Below are 15,752 nucleotides of genomic sequence, written 5' to 3' on the forward strand. Positions count from 1 at the left end.
TTTATTAAAATAACATAGCCTAATCAAATAATTTATTAATGAAAATGAAATACTAAAATGTACTTTTCAGCAAGACATTGGCAACTTTTAACTCGCTATCTAGCACACACACGCACACAGACACAGATACACACACAGACACACACACACACAGACGCACACAGACACACACGCACACAGACAGACAGACAGACAGAGACACACACACACGCACACAGACAAACAGACACACACACACACAGAAACAAACACGCACACACACACACACACAGACAGACAGACAGACACACACCTACCTGGGGTCGAGTAGAGTAGCGAAGCTGTAGAGGGGTTGTTCTTCCACATCAGAAAAATCGCCTCCTGACAGCTGCAGCTAAAGTCCCTTTCATAGTTTTTGATGCCATGGTCATCGTCGGTCTCTCTAGACAGAAATCGCTGCAATACAGTGACAGCAGGAATCACATCTGCTGCCATAGCTTCAGAAGAGCTAACTTTTCGTGTTAACTCCTCAAACGGACCCAGAACAGTTACAACCTTCTCCAGCAGTGCCCACTGGTGAGCCGTGAGATTATCAGGGAGTTCATGTTCGGACACAAAAACTCCTAGTGCCCGTTTCTGCTCAATCAGGGACTGGATCATGTAAAATGTACTGTTCCAGCGGGTCTGTACGTCCTGCTGTAGTCGTTTTGCAGGCTGACCGATCTCTAACTGAATATCTTCGGCAGGAGTAGCTAGAGGAGAATGTTTAAAATGGCCAACGATTTTGCGTCCGATAGCCAATGCATCAGCAACACTTCTCTGTGACAAAAGTCCTTCGTGGACCACCAGCTGGAGAGTGTGAGCAGCACAAGGTAGGCTGGGGGAGTCCAGCATCATTCATGCCCTTAATCATATTTTTTAGCGTTGTCTCGTAGCACAACGTGGACAGAGGTTTTCGGAATGCACCAGGTCTGAAGCATCCCATCGAACGCGTCTGCTATGGCTTTACTGGTGTGCGAACCCCGAAACGGCTTTGCTTGTAAGGTGGCTTGGCGAAGAGTAAAGTTGTCATCAATCCACTGTACAGTTAAACTGAGCAGAGACATTGGGCAGACACTGCTTGACCAAATATCTGTTGTAAAACTGACGGTCGAAACGGCACGCAACAGGCCACTGACGTGCTTTTTCACATCATGAAACACTTTCGGTAGCATAGCGGTTGTAATGTGATGGCGACTCGGAATTTAGTATCGCGGCTCCAGTATGCCAAGAAGATGTCGAAATCCTTTATTTTCAACAGCCGACAATGGCTGGTCATCAAGTGCAATAAAGTATGCAATTCCCTCTGTTATTTTTAGTGCCCGTGGATTATCTCTGGACATCTTTTCGCGCTTCTGTAAAACATGTGTTAATGTTGGCTGCTGAGTTGCTTGTTTAGCTTGACTAAACTGTGTGTATTCAGCACTATGATGCGTCTTCAGATGTTTAATTAGATTGCTGGTGTTAAACGATGTACTTTCTTTTCCTCCTCTCGACACCTTAGCTGAACATAACTTACAGTCTGCCTTGCTGCTGTCATCATCCCTTATCTTGAAATGAGCCCAAACCGCCGACATTTTACGTTCATATGGCGTTCACCTAGACAAAGCGGCGGCCATTCGTTTCACAAAACGCACGTGCTATCGGTGCGTGGTATCGGCTCATTTTTATGAGTACGAGTACGAGTATATGAGGACAGTATCGACCCGATACCCGATGCCAGTATCGGTATCGGGCCATCCCTAGTTATAGTTGTCTATTTTGAAAAAAATGTCAAATGTAATTTATTCCTGTGCAAAGTTGAATTGTCAGCATCATTACTCAAAGTCTTCAGTGTCATGATCCTTCAGAAATCATTCTGATATGCTGGTTTGTTGCTTAAGAAATATTTCTTATAATTAACAATAGGGAAAACAGTTGTGCTGCTTAATATTTGTTTAATAGTAAATATTTTTCATATTTTTTTGATGAATAGAAAGTTCAAAATAACATTTATTTAAAGGTGCTGAAAGTAGGATTGACACAGAGTGGTTGAACTAGGTTTTGCAGTCAAAAATTAAAAATATTGGAGAGGGTTTTTTTCACCCAGCCCCTCCTCCTCAGACTTGACACACGCAGGTTGCCAGATTGACTTCACCAACAGGAACGAGCGCACTTGATGATGAATGAAATGAAATACGCTGTGTTTTCCACCAACTGGCAACCCGGGGTGACGAAATACAATTGGATAAACTAGCAGTGGGCGTGTTTCACAAACCAAAACAAAGTCTGAGATTCCGGCCCTGAACGCACATTTTCAAAGGAGAATTACTGACTGTAGCATTCATTTTCAGATAAACAAGTATGTTAACTTAGCATGTTTCTTAAATATCTGCAAACATATTATGGTATTTTTATGCTTTAGTAGAGTCAAAATCTTACATACACCACCTTTAAAATAGAACTCATAGCAATATAAATGAAAAAAAAAAACAACTAATACTAGCTTTTCTAATCTTCTTGTATTCTATCTATTTGTTTTCTTTTTATTTATTATACAATTAACAAAAGCAAAAAAAGGCCTCTAACACTAGCTTGCTTTATTCCTTTTCTATTCTATCTGTTTTCTTTTTATTTATTATAATATATATATATATAAAAAATCTTGGTTTGTATTCTACTGAAGAAAAAAGTCACCTACATCTTGGATGGGTATGCAGATAAACATCAAATTTCCTTTTTTGGGTGAATTATCCCTTTAATATAAATTATTTATGCAGACTTACATAAACCTATATAAAATATGCCTTAATAAAAATTTACAGAGCATGGTAGCTAAAATATTTTACTTTTATTTATTTTATTTTTAGTATTTTATTTTATTCGTTTTAATGTTTAATCATTTATTATTAATCATTATTTTGGCCAGCACTGTATAACAATAAAAATGACCTGTTTTAAACAACAAAATTAGAGTTTTTACAATTTCTATGAAATGTGAGTATTGTTTCCCATGCAAAGCTCGCCCCCGCAATCCTAGGGGGTCTTTGCCAGAGATTGGTGTTGATAATTAATTTATCCCAAGTTGAGGTGTATTAAGCAAATTGAAGCATTTAAGAATATATAAACAGACTGAACAGAGTTGTTTTGTGAAATCCCTTGAAGGATAGTTCATTTGACAGGAACTTTGAACCTTTCATAGTTGTGAAAAGATGCCTTGGACAAAATCTTGCACAGCGAGATTTGTTTTCATGTTTAATAAGTTGTAGATTGAGGCCTGTATGATATTATGCCACTGATATGGGTCCTTCAAATCAGCATATTTAATTCTGAATTCCCTGCAGCAAAACTAGACTAGTATGTAGTTTTTCGGGGAACTAGGGGACAAAAGGCTATTTCTGTGAAAGGCTATTTCTGTAAAATCCCCTTTGGTTCTATTTATAAGTAAATAAATAAGACAGTCAAAAAAGGAATGCAAATAGATTTCTGTCTTAAGATTCTTTAGAGAATCAAATAAAATCCACTTGTTTGTTGTGCACCAAGGTTTGCATGGCAGCGTTTATTATTATTCAAACAAACCACACTCTGTGCCAGAGTTTAACTGAACCAGACCTCAAGTGTAAACACCCTGAAAGGGATAGTTCACCCAAAAATGAAAATTTTGTCATCATTTACTACACTACTTATTTTGTTCCAAATCTTTCTTTTCTTAAAGTTTTTCAAATATTTTGACGAAACAAGCAAGCGTCGGTCCCATTGACTTCCTATAGTAGGGAAAGGGAAACTATGGGGTAATAAGTCAATGGGGACAATCAATGTTTGATTATCAAAATTCTTCAAAATATCTTCTATGTTCAACATAAGAAAGAAACTTATACAGGTTTGGAACGACCTGAGGGGGCGTAAATAATGTTTGTGTGAACCGTTCCTTTTAATTCAAAAAAAAAAAAAAAAAAAAAAAAACCTTCTGTTTCGTAGTGGATTCATCCCTTTGTGGTAATTTCCAAAATATGAAATTCCATTAGCGTTCCTTCAGTATTTTGCAATGCGAGTACAGCAGACGAGATAAAACCATAATACAGAGATCTATTCCCTCTATGGCTGAACTGACACGATTTAGTTTGAAAAAGCTTGTAAATATTGCCAGATGCTTACAGTGTCACAGCTGTGCTCGACTGCAGACTGCGTCTGGTGCAGTTAGGATGCAGTTGTGTTTTTGCCTCATGGATTCTGTGATGGGAATCTGTTCAGACAGACATGAAAAGCACCCAGCGCACTTCTGTCACGATGAGGAATGACTGCACACATTTGAACAAGCCTGAATTCATGCTGTGCCCAGAGAAACACAACACCTTTCACTCAAACCCACCTGCGCCTGTGATCTCCACAACATCACCGTCATCAATCTGTCTCAACGCAGTCCCAAAACTAGCTCTGTTTCACTCCTGCGAACATGTGGTGGCATGCAGTTTCCAGTGTGTTTACCAGAAATACAGAGATGTCTTTAATGATGCTCAAAAACTAATTCACCACGAGAGAAAAAACAAAAAAAGTGATTGGAATATGAATTAGTGTTATTATCTGTAATTGTCTCTGTGTAAGTGAGGTCTGGTGTAATTTTTAAAATGACCCTGAACGAAGAGGCACGGAGCTCTGACGTGCTATAGCAATTAACTTTTCAGTGTTAATGCATCGGTTACATCATCATGTGAACGCTTTGGCTTCATAATGGATGTGATTTCCTAGATTCTAGGTTTTAAGAAAGAAACTTAGTCTATTATTTTATGTTTAATGTTTGAAGATCACAATAACAGTGAGGAAAAACATTAATGCGGTGCTGCCAAACCAGCCTCTAAAAAACAAAAATGCATATTAATGCTGATTAATCGCTAAGGCTAAGCATTTCATATTGTGACTCATCGCACAGATGTCAGATTGACAGTATCTTTATTGGAAACATTAATCATCTACTAGATCTGGTTCTACTGAATGATCTGCTGGGTAAATGCTTTAAAAAAATGATTGGTGGTCATTGAGTTTGTTTTAAACCCAAACAGTTTTTTTTTATTATATTAATGTAATAGAGTGTGCAAAAAAATATCCCAAACACTGTCTTTACACTTCTTCGCTGTTTATGTATAACATTCACTTCTGAAATATAATCAGTAATGAAGACTAAAGTGTGTGATGTTGAGAGCTCCGGTTAGAGGTGTGATCAATAAGGCAGGAGTGAAATAAACACTTTAAAATAATTTATTTCAAAAGACATCTACATCGGTTGGCAGCTTAACATGATAGCTATATAAAATATTTACATGAAGCACCACCCGCCAAAACAGCACAATTGCCCATCTAAGAAGAAGCACACCACAGAGTGAAGCATAACAGAAAACCAACGACAACATAACAGCCATCAGATGTGTTGATTTTGGGAAGTAGAAGCTTCGTATGCTGGACTCTAGACATGTGCAGCTCACTGGTACATTATTGGTGCTTGTGTGCATATTGAGGCAGATTACAGTTGGTCAGTGTCACCTCACACTAAGACAGACAGCAGCTGGTCTCTTTGAAAACTCCTCCCTGTGGATTGAGAGGACAATTAGAGATCAAGTATTTAATCATCGTTCACAGACATACTGACAAAACCTGACTGATGGTGATACGACCAGCATGAAGTCTACCACTAATGTGCTGTCATTTCAACAACTACATGAAGGACTGAAGTTTGGCTGGTTAGCTCTGGTAATATGGTAAATCATTTAAATGTTTAAATACAACTCAGTGTTGGTTATTAAACAAATGTGATTAATTATTTATTATATTAAATAAACTTTGTTTTTGGCCTAACTAAAACATTAGTTTCAGTGTTTTGGTATAAAATTAATCTTGTTGCATCACTATGAACAAGATGACAATTGTACAAATATTATGCAAAGTGTTTATTCAAATTCACATTTTAAAAAGAACATCTTGTAATATAAAAAGTTCACATCCATGCTTCTGGAATCATCCTCTCTTTCATCTGAAATTAAAAGACATGCAAAACCCAGGCCAGTTCAATAGCACACCCCCCAAAAATTAAAAAAATTTTGACAGTCAAAGTAAAAAGCAGCAAGTAACGTACCACAAATTATTAAAATTGATAGGCAAACATGTTTCTCTCTTAGAATTTCTTGTTTATTTAACAGTTTCTCTGTAAATACTGCAATTTTATTGCATTCCCAGATGCACACCCAGATGTTACCAATCACCCACAATGTGTCATATGTTGATACTTAATAATATTTACTTAAAAAAAATATAATAATAAAAACTAAAACACAGACCATGTTACAGTGCCCGGCAGCCAAAAAGTTTAGACATAATCAGATGCCACTTGGGCTATGTACCTAGATGAGGTCCTGTTAGCATAGTATTCAACTGACTGCTAAGGTTTCTGGCTACCTGTTGTCTCTGCTGCTGTCGCCTGTATTCCTCTTCACTGGCAGCGAGAGCCTGAGCTAAGGCCAGATCCTCCTGCTCCTGAGGGCTGAAATGCACACAGTTAGTTAGATTTCAGATTTCAATACTACAGTACAGAAATCAGTTAAAAAAGTCATGTCTTCTATTTTCCAGTGTTTTTTTATTTTATTTTATTTTTTAAATGGAACACTTTCAATACTAAATGTGAAAATAACTTTCAAATCTGATGGTTTATTATTAGGGCAAAAGAGGTCAGAAATACCTTAGGGTAGGTTGGCTTGCCCGATCAGATTCAGCTAGTGACATTTCTAATGCTCTCTGCAGAGCCTGTTCCTCCGTCTGTGAAATAAAACACAAGTCATGAGTAGATTCAAAACACACTGTCAACCTTTAAACCATCTCTAAATGAACAACGCACCAGCCCGACTTGAAATGACGCTGATGGGGGAATTACATTCTGCGCTGTTGGAGACACCATCGGAGAAGTATTTATCCTTTGTGCACTGAGGGGCAACAGAGAGGAAGAAGTACCTAAGAAAACACTCAAATATACATATATACTCTCTATACACACACACATACACACTACAATTCAAAAGTTTGATCAGTATGATTTTTTCAATAAAATGAATGTCTTTATTAAGACATGAATGATGCATTAAATTAATCAGAGATAACAGTAAAGACATTTGCAATGTTACAAAAGACCTCTGTTTAAAGGGGTCATATGATACTGCTGAAAAGAAGATTATTTTGTGTATTTGGTGTAATGAAATGTTTTCGCTGTTTAAGATGAAAAAAAAAAAACATTTTCCACATAATGTACATTATTGTTTCTCCTCTATGACGGAAATGTTACGCCTCTTATCATATTGTGAAGCCTTGTCCGGCCAGAGCGACGAGACAAAAACATAAAATCCATTATAAACGTGATATAAACATGATTTCTAATCGTGTCCTCTTTTGGAAGGCCAAACAAAGTAGTTTCACTTTCTCAACGAAACAGCGCCACACACCGCGGCCTTGAGTGAGCAGAAGCTGGGGGTCTAGAGTGAGCCGCGGCCGGCTTGAGTGAGCAGAAGCGGGCGGCATGTTAGAACGAGGCGTTTCAGGGGGGCGTGGACAAGTCTTAACTTTTATAAAGAATATCTCTTTGGATTTGAGACTTTAGTCTTTGCAACAACACAGATCTTCTTTGTTCACCAAGAGCTTGTAACACTCCAAAGAGAAAGGAAAACTTGAAATCGCATCATGAGACCCCTTTAAAATAAATGCTTTTCGTTTGAACTTTCAATTCAAAGAATCATGAATAAAGTATCATGTTTTCTCAGTAGCTGCACAACCTTTCAATATTAGCAATAATAAATGTTGGCGCAATGATTTCTGAAGGATCATGTGACACTGAAGAGCGGAGTAACAATGCCGAAAATTCATATTTGCCATCACAGGAATAAATTACATTTTAAAATATAAAAGTTATTTTAAATTGTAACACTTTTTCAGTTTTGACTGTATTTTTGATTAAATAAAACATCCTTGGTATGAGTATGAGACATTAAAAATCATACTGACCTCAAACTTCTGACTGTCAGTGTACAATCACATAACACTTCTGAGGGCACTGCTTTTTCGAGATGTGCTTACCTACTGCTCTGAGGTCTAGTGCGTCCAGTTACTCCATTAGACACGGCCCTAGAGCTCCCCCTGGTGGATGATGCCGCAGCGTTACTGGAAGAGGGGGCTTGAACTCTCATTAAAGCAGCATGCCTGCAAAACAAACCCACCGTTACTAGTGCGTCCTCCAGAAAATTTAACTTAGCAGTATGAAAGCTAGACGACTATACTAACCCTGATTTGGAGACCGGCTTGCCGTCAGTCTTACAGTCATGGTCGAGTGGATGTCTATGTTTGAGACAGTAGTTCAAGTGGCACTGGTCACATGTCACCCGGATCATTTCCTTCTGCTTACAGCCGCCCTTGGAGCATTTATTTGTAAAGATCTGCGGGGTGAGAAACAATTGAGTCCTTCGTTATTCATTTTACAGAGACATCATTTTCTCTCTCCTTCCTTTTTGTGGCTGGCCTACCTTTCGTTTCCTCTGAGCAGGGTCAGATTTGCAGTCTCTGTCTATATGTTCCCCAACTTTGATGTCTGGCATTTCCCCTCTTTTAACGGGAATGGGGGTGTTGCACAACGGACATACAGGAACCTGGATATCCTGCACAAGGAAACAAACGTGTTTCAGCCACAACCTGTGTGTTTTAAGCACTGGTTAAAATATACAACAGGACAAGATTATTATTCATTAGACACAATCATAGCCACCTTCTTGTATAATGAAGTGCACTTGTGATTTGCATAAGTTATGTGGTCTTTGCAGAAAATTTCTTCACAGGCATCACATTTCATTGGAAGGAAATCTGTAGTAAGACAGTGAAAAATAAACAAAGTTATCTATCAACTAATGCTCACTATGTGATTCAGCTTAGTGATATATAGGTTTTTCAGTGGCTGATGGCCACACCTAATGAGTTTTAATGCATTTGCCATTCACCATGCGATCAGTCTGAGGTTATGTGTATACACAAACATTAATAATTCACAGGCTGTACAGGAAGGCTAATGGTGGAAAAAGTGAGAGCGATTTAGGTCATAGGCTTAGTATTAGTTTAAACAAGTAGGTTGGAAATGGTCAACAAATCACTACATTTTCAGCACCATGTCTACTGTAAGTTATCATCACATGCTGTCCTTGATTCTGATCGGTCAATCACAGCACCTGTGAAAATGGCCGATGCCCAGAGCTATACTGTATAACTGACCGCTCATCCAGAAAAACTTAATATTCATTCTTATTTAATTATTTATTTAATTGGCAGCTGTGTAATGAGCAGGATAGTGCTGTATTATCAGCCAGACTGGTTTATTCTGATAGAAGGACAAGCAGTTTGCAATACATTATTATTATTATTATTATTATTATTATTATTATTATTATTATTATTATTATCATCATCTTTATTTTTTTTACATATCTGTCTTGGACTTACATTATAGCTATAATTTCAACTACTATCACACAAGTAAAAGCTAATATATAAAATATATATAAAGTAAGTTTTGGAAAAAGAAATATTAGATGACATATTTTGTCCTGGAATATTCAAATGTACACTACCATTTAAAAGTTGGTTGGTAGGACTTTATGTTTAAAAAAAAAAAACTTAACATTTTATGCTCACTACGGTTGCATTCATTCGATCACAAAATACAGTAAAAACGGTTATATGGTTATGGTTCTTACACGTAAGTAAGTAAGATTATTGTGGAAACCAAGATACATTTTTTTTCTAGGATTCTTTTAATGTAAAAAAAAACAGATATAGAAATCTCTTGTAACATTATAAATGTCTTTACTGTCACTTATGAATAATTGTATTTGTTATGCCCAAATAAATTTATTAATTTCTTTCAAAAGTTAAAAAAATAACTAAATCAAATAACAAAATAAATCTGAAACCCCCAAACTTTTACACATTGTTAAAACAATCTTTTTGGAGGCCACTGAAAATGTTGCCGGGCACATTAAAAATATGAACTGAAGTCTGACCGAGCCAATAGAAAATATACTCTACATACCGAGACGTTTGCAGCTCTTCTCTGAGCAGTGCTCCCCGAGATCTGGAAACTCCATGGCACAGCGGTGAAAGAGCTCAGCTGCTGGACTGTGAACACCTCTGAGCGACAGAGTGGCCTGATGTCAAATCAATCAAACATCATGAATCCACCTTATGAGTAAAAACACAGTTCAACACAATGCGGAAGGCCTACAGGTCAAGAGTGGAGGTGATACTGTTTACTATAAGCTGACGCTGTTACGTAACTGTTGTGTATCTGGACGCGGCTTCACTACTAATGATGGACCACACAGAGTAATACAGGAGCATCTCAATAACACAGCGAACTTAACGCTAATGTCAGGGAGAGCAAACGATAAACGAGCTCTTAAGTTGTCATTTAGATGCGATACAATAAACCTGATAATGCGCTAACATTATTTAATAAAAGACCCAACCGAAAGAGGCTAAATAAAACGCCCCTTAATGAATTAAGCCCAAATTGAGCGATTTAAAAAAACATATATAGAAACCAGGAATGACTAGTTCTCGTTTGTTTTGCGTTAAGAACGAACATTTTAACCGAGGTATTTAACTGACAAAACAGTAAATGTGTAACGTTATCTTACCGAAATTGTGCGCAAATCCTCTAATATTGGTCCCGGATAGATGTCTAAAGCGTTTCGCTTCGACGAGGTTCAGACTCTGTGTTTGTGTGTTTGGGGTTTTGTAGCCGTCTGCGGTTTTTTGAGATGTCATCGCTGGAAGTGTGAATCTGCTACAGGAGACACTGTTTTCAAAATAGAAGTACTCACAGTGTTGCCAACTTGGCAATTTTGTTGCTAAATTTCGGACTACCCTAGCAAACTTTTTCTTCCAAAAGCAACTAGCAACAAATTTAGCTATTTACCTTTTAGCAACTTTTGACTCAATAAGAAGGCAAAATTTATTTTCTTAAATGTTTTTTTTTTTTTCTAATAAATTACACAAAAAGAGGAAACCATAGATATGCCTAGCAGTACACACATTACTTTAGTTGCGATTGTTCAGTTTAATAATAATGATAATAACTGGATAATTGTCCATTTATGATACACCTTGTTAGCTTGTACCTGTGATAGTTGATCAGTTAGTACACTGTAAGAAAAATATCTAGAAACATGGAAAAGGTGCTAGTAATTTTCCAGGACATATCCATTATCAGTTGTAACCCTGCAACCTGAAAACACAAAATACAATGCGTAATTTAAAATGCAGGTAGAAATAAATAAATAATAAAAAGTGAAAAATCAGTTTGGTAAGTTCCTTCATATTAACATTAGTCTGTGCCTTATTTTTACAGAGTGTAGCACACGAACCAACTACTAACACACTGCTTAAAACTATAACTGTTCAGAATGTGTAGTTTTACTAATTTACTGGTGTTCCCCAGCTAACAATTTTACGTTCTGGGAACGTTCTTGTTTAGTTCCCAAAAAAATAACCAAATGGGAACCATACGGGAACGTTAGGGGAACGTTCTGTGTTTGCTGGGCAATAACTCAGTGTTGTATTAAAATATTTATTTATATTAACATTATATTATGCATTTATATTATTTTATGAACAAATTAACAATTATAATTTTATTATTATTATTATTATTTATTTTATTTTTTTGCTGAGATTTGATTCAGTGACACAATTTTGCGTCATGATTACGTAATGACATCATCGTGCAATGACATCACAACATCATTTAGCAACTTTTTAGCAAAAATGTGACCTTCCTTTAGCAACTTTCCTTGAAAATTAGTTGGCAACACTGCTCGAGGTTTGTAAATTGTTTTCAGCCGTTTATGGCAGGGTGTCCCACAGCGGCAAGCGGAACGTTATCACGTAAGTTTTATGCTTTTTTTCTACTACACTTCCTCCTCAAAACGTCATTACGCAACACAATGAAACGTGCGTAAATTAAGAAATGGGTAAATTAAGTCTCGGTCAACAAGTCACTACAAACAAGTTGCCTCAGACAGACCTTTATTGATGTTGCCATACATAAAAACACTGCAGTGCTGTTGTTACATGGCAATGTTGAATGCAATATATTCACCACATTGTTTTTCATTAGCGACCTGTGGTAATTTGCCATCCTTATTTTAAATAGAAAATAAATGCATCGATGGGTATTTGTTTCTCTTGTGCCAGATGTGCCAAATGTGCCAGGCATATGTCCTTCTGCAAAGAATATATAAGTACATAAGGATTGTTTCATTTTGGGCACAAATAACTAATCTGCGCTATTATAGCCTACTAAGGGAAAAGATGAACGCATATTAGCAATAACTGTTTAAGGGACTTGTACAAGTTAAAAGCATCTTGGCAAAATTGTGCTTCCGGTACTGCTGGTTAAGAGTTTCTTATCTCTAGCTTCAGACAGCCTTTGCCACGTTACGCTCTGTCTGACGTAATCACGTTATTGCTGGAGATTTCCAGAAAATACCACCAGAGGCAGTGATTCTTTTTTTTTTTTTTTTTTTTTTTTTTTTTTGTTGTTGTTGTTGTTGTTGTTGTTGTTGTTGTTTCAGTTTAAGTACAAATCACTACCATAGAGATCTCAAATATTTGTTTTAATGCGACATGATAATTAATTTGTATTTTTTTTTCTTGAGGATATTTTCTATTTAATATAAAAGAGTATAACTAACAATAAACAGGAATCGATCATATATGAAACAATAATGCTTAACAACTACAAATGTATTACAAATACCAAATTGATCATGTAATGTTCCTATAATTTCATTCAGATATCATATTTTAATCATAAATGTACTGTTAACATCAATAAATAGCAAAGCATGGATCAGATAGGCTCTATATATATATATATATATATATATATATATATATATATATATATATATATATATATATATATATATATATATATATATATATATCCTAATCTGTTCACAAAAATGTTGTGAAGTAATTACAATAAATGAGAAATGATCAGTCTGGGGCTAATCTTGCAAATGTAGATTACTGTGTCCAGTCCCCAGTGCTGGAAAGGTAAATGTCACAAATGACTCTGGAACATTGTGGCTGTATCTCATAGGACCAATGAGGGCTGTGTTTTTGACTCTTGCCAGATAATACATCACACCAGAGGAGGACTGGGATCGCCTGTCAGCATTTTGACAGCATGGAGAAGAGGTGTTAGAAAAAGTGACTGTGTCTGCTGCTGATCGGTTTGTTCTAATGCTTCCTGTAACAAAAGTGAAGGTACAGGCAAATTACCATCAGGAAAGTCAATAAGGACAAGTGTAAAAGAGACATTAGCTATGACAGTATTTGCTCTTGAGAACAGCTTTGATCCTAAAAGAAAATAATGAGTTCTGAGTTCTTTTAATGAAACATCACACACTGCAATAATTGCGCTTTGCCTGTATAGTTTCACCACAAGGTGGCAGTAATGTCGTATCCTTTTCTATTTGAGCGAGCCTAGAAATGTAATACATCAAATACTTATATTTTTCATTACAAATGTGCCAGTCAGTATATACATAATATGGTTTCAATGTTACTATCAATTTATGCTATAGAAAGGCCGGCGGTAAAATTGTCAGTATCAGAGTTTGTGTTCTTCTAAATGAATTATCTCTGTATCCATGAACAGAGATCATTCAATTAAATAAGGGCATGTTTTATGATCTGATATGCAAGATTTGGCATTTTGTTCGATGTCTGCATCTATAACCCTGAGGCTGATGATACACAGGGCAACTTTTTGAGCAATGTTGCTTGGACACTTTCCCACTGAGAACGAGCAACACATTTCTGTCTGGATACTTCAGAGTTTTGGTTGGCTCTGTGTCTCACCTGGTTGCCTGTTGACGGCAGCATTGCTCAGCAACATTGCTCAAAAAGTTGCCCTGTGTGTCATCAGCTTGAGAGCATCAATACAAAGTTTTACCACATTTGCTTTGTATCATGCACTAAAAGGCTTGTTTGCCTTTTGATAACTTATCCCATGAACGCTTTACAGTCAGTCAGGATGAATTCTTATTTATTTATTTATTTATTTCAAAGATGATTTTGCTTTTAGTGTTAATCTAATAGCCTAATTAATCTAATCTAATCCAATAGATTGATTATTCCAATCTAATAGTTAATGATTAATGTAATTATATTTTATATAACACTATCATATTGTCATATTAATTTGTTTCCATTTATTTTTTAGTTTTATTAATTTTTGTATCAAAATAAGTCAATTTGATTAAAAACTTAATTAAAATAAGCTGTCATTTACTTTATTTTTTGTGTTTTTTACATTTTAATATAAAGTAATATAGTTGGATATGATGCAACATTTACTTTTGGCTTACGCCCCTCAATAAAGTTTGATTTTTGGTCTTTCATATTATAAATTTCAGGCACCTCTGTTCTATGGCATCAGTAAAAATATCCTCTTATTTCCACAAGTGTTGTCTCTTATGGAAGATTTGCAATAACCTAGAATTACACACTGACACGCCATGCTATTTTTATCCATGTTCGACCCAAAACTATAAATTCTCTCATCATTTACTCACCATCATGATCCAAACCTATTTGACCTTTATTTTTCTGTTAAACACGAAAGAAGAAGACTTGAAGAATGTCTCCCGGTTGTTTTGTTTTCATATCATTAAAGTCAGTGGGGTCCAATATTCTTCAAAACATTTGGGTGACTAAATAATAACAGGACATTAAGGTGAAGCATCTATACATAAAATTAACATGACTAATGAATGTAGTCAGAAAGATTAACAGCTAATGTTCAGGCTGTGAAAACACATGGATTCTGAAACCCTTGATAATCTCTAACAGGTTAATTAGTGTATTGATCACTCAAGCAGTGATCCAGTTTAAAGATCTGAACTACTTATATTTGCAGAGTAGGTTTACACAACACGCACAAACGCTTTTAAATAATTCAAAACAAAGACCAAGCAGTCGTCGCCTCTTATTATGCAACAGTGCTCAGTCATGCTCCTGGAGGCCCGTGTAAAAGATCGCTTTTGAGCTCATCTCAGATTCTTCCCTGGTACAAGAGCACCTGGCTCATAAGCTGCTAATTTTGCTGCCAGATGGCACCTCTCAGAGAACACCTGCTTCATCATCGGGATTCCTTTACGTTGCCGAAACTCTGTCTGCTTGAATAGTAAAATGATTGTAATAATTTCATATCCGCTTATTATCCCGTCTTCGCGAGAGCTAAACGTTTAGGCCTGCAAATGTGCGATGGCTCTCTGCCAAAATGTCTCCCTGGGTCACCCTCCGTTTCTCTGTGCGGTGACAGTGTCTGTCAAATAGCATCATAAACGCTTTTGTTTAGGGGCCGCTCATCACCATTTCTCACTCACCCTGTCAGCGGTGTCACAAATTTCCCAGGTGTCCAGTACTTGCAAAGCATTTCACTTTTTTTATAGATGTGTTTGACATACCGTGCCTCGTACGCACATTCACACCTTCTAAACTGCGGGGCTTTCCTGCTGAAATGTGACTACACTTTTTAAGCACCCAGCACTGAAAATCCTCAAAGGCTCACAGGTGTGAGATTCAGAGGGACACGATGCAAATATTATATATGAAAATTCTTATAGGTGGTCCTTGTTGTCCTGACTGTATAAAGTTGTACTGATAGC

The 15,752-nt window shown here is 36.6% G+C and overlaps 1 protein-coding gene across 5 annotated transcripts; it reads right to left on the minus strand.

Annotated features, from left to right (window-relative positions):
- Nucleotides 1-5,234: 5,234 nt before the first annotated feature.
- On the minus strand, nt 5,235-10,867 carry LOC109083251 (AN1-type zinc finger protein 2A-like). Of its 5 annotated transcripts, none has more exons than XM_042720086.1 (10): nt 10,707-10,867; nt 10,100-10,185; nt 8,786-8,880; nt 8,547-8,678; nt 8,308-8,459; nt 8,104-8,226; nt 6,878-6,962; nt 6,722-6,798; nt 6,387-6,526; nt 5,235-5,577 (listed from the first exon to the last, which is right to left on the minus strand). In XM_042720086.1, the coding sequence occupies exons 2-10, from the start codon at nt 10,152-10,154 to the stop codon at nt 5,534-5,536; spliced, it is 903 nt and encodes a 300-aa protein (XP_042576020.1). In that variant the 5' UTR covers nt 10,155-10,185; nt 10,707-10,867; the 3' UTR covers nt 5,235-5,533. The 5 variants fall into 5 exon arrangements, with proteins under 5 accessions (XP_042576020.1, XP_042576019.1, XP_042576017.1 ...); XM_042720085.1 differs by having other exon boundaries at nt 10,100-10,197; XM_042720083.1 differs by having other exon boundaries at nt 10,100-10,214; nt 10,707-10,866.
- Nucleotides 10,868-15,752: the final 4,885 nt, after the last annotated feature.

Source organism: Cyprinus carpio, chromosome B3 (assembly GCF_018340385.1).
Source record: "Cyprinus carpio isolate SPL01 chromosome B3, ASM1834038v1, whole genome shotgun sequence".
In the NCBI taxonomy this organism is placed as follows: domain Eukaryota; kingdom Metazoa; phylum Chordata; class Actinopteri; order Cypriniformes; family Cyprinidae; genus Cyprinus; species Cyprinus carpio.

What these genes read in the sequence shown, in the direction of transcription:
- LOC109083251 (XM_042720086.1), bottom strand. Translation starts at nt 10,154, where the DNA reads ATGGAGTTTCCAGATCTCGGGGAGCACTGCTCAGAGAAGAGCTGCAAA. An exon ending in GAAGAGCTGCAAACGTCTCG is followed by an intron (nt 8,881 to 10,099) that starts GTATGTAGAGTA and finishes GTCTTACTACAG; the next exon opens with ATTTCCTTCCAATGAAATGT. An exon ending in GCAAGCCAACCTACCCTAAG is followed by an intron (nt 6,527 to 6,721) that starts GTATTTCTGACC and finishes TGTGCATTTCAG; the next exon opens with CCCTCAGGAGCAGGAGGATC.